The 5,192-nt window shown below is 29.7% G+C and overlaps 1 protein-coding gene across 1 annotated transcript; it reads left to right on the top strand.

Annotated features, from left to right (window-relative positions):
- Positions 1-1,124: 1,124 nt before the first annotated feature.
- On the top strand, positions 1,125-4,263 carry LOC112211632 (uncharacterized). Its single transcript, XM_067045655.1, has 2 exons — positions 1,125-1,180; positions 2,378-4,263. Exon 2 carries the CDS (start codon positions 2,419-2,421, stop codon positions 3,790-3,792), a length of 1,374 nt encoding a protein of 457 aa, XP_066901756.1. The 5' UTR covers positions 1,125-1,180; positions 2,378-2,418; the 3' UTR covers positions 3,793-4,263.
- Positions 4,264-5,192: the final 929 nt, after the last annotated feature.

The raw sequence follows: 5,192 nt of genomic DNA, 5'->3' as shown, positions 1-5,192 counted from the left end.
ATCAAATTTACTGGTTGTATTTTATTATACAGTTGTAAATATCAATAAATTAATAAAAAAAAATTAAATATTCAAAATAACTCGGAAACTAAATACTTTATTGAAAAAATTATCATTTTATGACAATTAGACCATTAAACTCTTAGTTGAATGACCACCACAACATTAGAATTTTATCAAGGGGTATTTCCAAAACGATGGTCAAGTATGTGCCTGATTTTTCAATTTTTTTATTTGTTTCCATATTCTGCAATCGCACCCTGTTGATCAATATTAACATAAAAAATGTATTGAATAATAGTTGTAGGTTATCTACGTTGTTTTCTAATGACAGTATTATGATTTAAATTTGGTCTAGTGCACCTTTATAACACCTACTTTTTCAAAATAAGTTATTGTGCTGTAAATCTAATGTTGCAGTAAGAATAAGTAAACAGTAAAAAAAAAAAACTTATCATCAAATATGTTTAGAATAAATTAAATTACAAGTAACATTTATTGATGAAATAATGGATTTTTTTTTATTTTAATTTTTTTTTTTTAAATAATGAATTAATTTTGGGAAAACTATATCTCAGGAATTATTAGATGTATATATGTTTATTAGCAATCAAATTAAAGATGATTGAATTTACAATTAAATAATTTATAACATTGGTCTTCGGAAGAGTAGTAGTTTTCATGAAATCTGCCAAAATAAATTTACAAAATGTTGATTTATATTTTATCGGACCAAACTATTAGTAACATAAGAATGATTTTCGAAACTTTTTGGCGGATCTCATTTGATTTGATAATTGCCTAGCACTATTTCTTTATATTTCCATTAAATTCTATAAGAGGTTTATGGGTAACAAAGTATGCCGCACTGTTCTCTCTTCTCACCGGAGGAATACATTTTTGTGGTATGAAGAAGAGAAAATGGCAGTTAGACACAAACGTAATTTATTATAATGGCCATTGCAATTAACTAAAAAAGATAAAGTTTTTATAGTTTCAGATTTTTAACTTGTTCAATGGTTAACTGTTCTAGATATATAATTGTTAAACATTTTATTTATTTATTTATTATTACGAATGTGTGACTCGTCCTGCCAATCCAGTTTTTTTACATTGGCTGATAACAGAATATAAATTCGGAGCACAACGACAATACTACACAGTCTTTCCAACGATCAGGGTAAGTGAAATATTAATATATTATTCTGTGTAACGAACTTTAAAACACACGATACATGAATTATTCTACACTTTATTGTAGGGAAGTAGGAAAGAATGAAATGAATGAAAAATTCATTATTTTATATTTTGTTTTACTAGATTGCCGTGTTAGTTATTTTCAACGGTAGGTTGTATATTCATGAAATTTGTGGGCTTGGAAGACAAAACTATTTTAAAGTTTTTTTTAATAGTTTTAGGTATTATATTATTTTTAAAAAGTTAGAAAATATTAGAAACTTACATTTAAATGCAGTTTATTATTATTTTTGAGGGGTGTAAACTTTTATAATTTTATAACTATTGACTGTAAAATGTAGTAAACAGTAACCACATAAAAATCGATAATCTTACAATTTGGTGGTACAATGTAAACACAATGAACATGTCTCTTTCTCTGTTATAATATTCCATATCATTTTTAATTTTTTTATCCATTATACTGTTTTACACTAAGCAACAAACATACTAGACATTTAATTTTTTATTTTAAACATCAAATATGAATAAAAAAATAAATTAGGTTTTATTTTGAATTGGACGCGTTCCAAAGATATTATCCCAGAAAAGGGTTTCTTTCTCTGCTTTAATAAATTAATTCCAAACTAATGTACTATATACGATAAGCAGCAATATGTAAACATACTGATATAAAACATAGAAACGGAAAGATTTATTTTTTAAAAAGTAGTCATTATTTATTTATAATCTTAATATTTTCTTGGGACTGGTAATTTTTTTAAAAATAAATAATTCAAATTTTATCCATTATAGTCTCAAAAGCTTTTATTTCTCTTATAAGTCCGACGTTTCGGCCAATCCGGCCATCTTCAGGGAGAATTTAAAATTATAAAGTTTCAAAGTTGTATTAAGGTAAGGTAAATTATAAATAATAATGTTAAGTATTTTGAAATGTTTGTAGGATCATACATGTAATAAAAGCTGTTTTGTAGTAGATTGTCCCTGAAGATGGCCGGATTGGCCGAAACGTCAGACTTATAAGAGAAATAAAAGGTTTTGAGACTATAATGGATAAAATTTGAATTATTTATTTTTAAAAAAGTAGTAATTATATTTACTACGGCTTTCGGGTGATACTTTTTTAATTATTATGATTGTTGCTTTTTAATTTAAAACTAACTTAAAATAATGTTTACAGGCAAGTTTATCTTGTGAAGGCGGTTCCTAGACATCAAAGACATGATCACTTTGATCTTACTCCTGATTTTTGTTGGATTTAGTTTTGCTGGGGAAGGTGGTTATGTTTATTTGGTCAATCTGAGTGGCTCTGACTGGAAACAAACACATATTGAGTCCAATTCAATGAACTGGAAGTTTCCCGCTCTGCTCAAGAATGGAGAAAGCGAACTTGTTTATGTTGAGTTCAAAGACTTCCTATTTCTATCCCATTCTCAAGCTCAGGTTGACTACGAACTTGTTGGAACTGGAGGAAAGAGCTTTCAGATATTAGCTTCTGGAAAAATATTTAAAAGTCTAGCCATTTACTATAACAACTTGGAAGTAAATGGCAAACCAAAGGGATGGGTATGCGAGATAGGGTGGAAGCATGACGGAGACAATAATGTCATCATTATTGGAAAGAACGGAAGATACACAGGTACTTGTTTGGACGGTTCTAATTGGATGAAGAACAACATGGATGTCCTAGGAAGTAGAACTCTCAGGCAGATTTCTATCGCTGGATCTCATGATTCAGGTATGTTCAGATTGGATGGGGGCACGGCCTTTGGTACGGATTGCAACGTCCTTACTCAATATTTCAACTTTTGGATGCAGTTGAAACAAGGTATCAGATACTTCGATATTAGGCCAGTGATCGGCAATGGTGGTAAATACCACACGGGGCACTACAATCACATTCCGGGTAGTTGGCAAGGTGGTAACGGTCAGTCAATCGCGTCTATTATAACAGATCTAAATTATTTTACTAAAAACCACAATGAACTTATAATAATAAAATTATCACATTCTCTGAACACTGAGGTTGGTCCAAATAGTTATAGAAAGTTCAACCAAGAAGAATGGGAAAGGTTATTCCAAAAACTGGATGCAATAAACCACCTTTACAAGAATGACGATAGAAATGTTCATCTAGACCAAATAACACTAGGGAATTATACGAATAATGGTTCTAAATCTTCTGTTGTTATTATTGTTGATGATCCTGACTCCAATGTAGAATTGGGAAGTAGGTGGGGCACGGGTTACTTCATGCCTCAGAACTTAGATATTTATGACGATTATTCTAAAACTAACCAATGGCGGTCAATGATCAATGATCAGATCCAAAAGATGCATAATCATTCAAGCAAGCAATACTTTATACTTTCTTGGACCTTGACACAAAGTGACTCTCAAGCCGCCTTATGTCATGTAAGCTTCGCCCATGAGCCTATTAAGGAGCTCGCAAAGCAAGCTAATAACCAGTTAGGCATACTGTTGTATAGCCAGGTTTCTGCTTCCTCCTTCCCCAACATAATTTTAGTCGATGGAATATCAAGCACCGACGTCGCTACAATGGCGCTGGCTATTAGTACTAAAATAATGTTGTAACAATTTAATTATAATATAACACCTAATCATTACTATAAATATTAATGTTCTCTTATGCATGCATTATTAATATAAATACCTCATATTGTTTATCCTACGCTATGTCCAGACTCATCTAAACTATAATTGTAATATAACATGTACTTTTCAGTTTAATTAAAAATATGATCACTGTACATAATGTATATCATTGTACAGTTCAGTTAGTTTGTTAAATATATAGACAGAACATAAATGTGTATAAAATGCCTAGAAACTTGATTTCTAAAGTGCTAGTAAGTAGCGAACAATATCATAGATTTGACAACTCTATTATAATTAATATTGCTTTTTTTTACTATGCTACACTTATGGTACTTTTGCTATTACCTTCAGTGATAGTGTTATTATTTATTGTATTTTTTGTACATCAACATGACTACGTACATATAAAGTAAATGTAATGTTAATTACACCTTTTTTACAAATGTTTTTCAATTTTTTTTAAATATAATTCCCTTAACCAGTAGAGTGCTATATAAAACCGTACTACTGAGAATTTTATCAAATCTGACAAGTGAAACCCAGTACCTATGACCATTGTAAAAATTCTATTGCTATGGGATTTTCCATCCCATTTCCTGTCTGCTGAGAAATTTTATTTCGCATTGGTAATGATATTATTGTTTTGTTTTTCATTTCAATGTGTAGCAATAAAAATTATGTACGAAGAGTAACAATGAAGGTAGCGTTCAGATTTTTAACCATGATAGCGTGTACGATTTGAACAATTAAGATCTCTATAATTAATTTTTTATTCAATGTTCAAGTTGTTTATTTTTTTGTGAATGCTGATCGTAAATTTGTTTAGATTTTATGTTTTAGTCCTTATATTTTTACATATTCTTCTACAATTTTCGTGTAAATAATGTAAAGTTGTAAGTAGAGACCGGATTTTAGTGCAGTAAAAAATACAATATGTGAAAAATCGTGCTAACTAAAATAAATAACAATAGATAAGTAAATGTAAAGAATCTTTGATTAAAAATGAACAAGGATATTTATATCGATAAAACAATTTTTTTTTAAATATGAAGGAAATGGTCGGGAGTGCGGTCAAAGAGAACAAAAAAATAGTTAAATAGTATTTATTTGCCCACGTTTCGCTCCACATTGTAGAGCGTTATCAGGGCTGTTCCAGTTGAAAAATATTGAAAAGTAACAGTGTTCCGATATCTTTCCGAAACTCAACAAAGTGGGGCAAAACTGTGCATATAAATAGTTTTTAACTATTTTTTTGTTTACTTTGACAGCACCCCAGAGTTTGGCAAAAATTAGCTATAGTTGAAACTAATAGCTAAAATTGCCATGGATACGAATTTTATTGATCAATGGTTCATTCATGAATAAGAGATGGGCAA

The sequence above is a fragment of the Halyomorpha halys genome, unplaced genomic scaffold (genome assembly GCF_000696795.3).
Source record: "Halyomorpha halys isolate HHAL.00 unplaced genomic scaffold, Hhal_1.1 Scaffold1630.1, whole genome shotgun sequence".
NCBI lineage: Eukaryota > Metazoa > Arthropoda > Insecta > Hemiptera > Pentatomidae > Halyomorpha > Halyomorpha halys.
Note: the sequence above shows the minus strand (reverse complement) of the source record. Positions and strands in the feature narration are given on the sequence as shown.

Bases quoted from the DNA above. Each gene is read 5' to 3' on its own strand.
- LOC112211632 (XM_067045655.1), top strand. From the start codon at position 2,419: ATGATCACTTTGATCTTACTCCTGATTTTTGTTGGATTTAGTTTTGCT.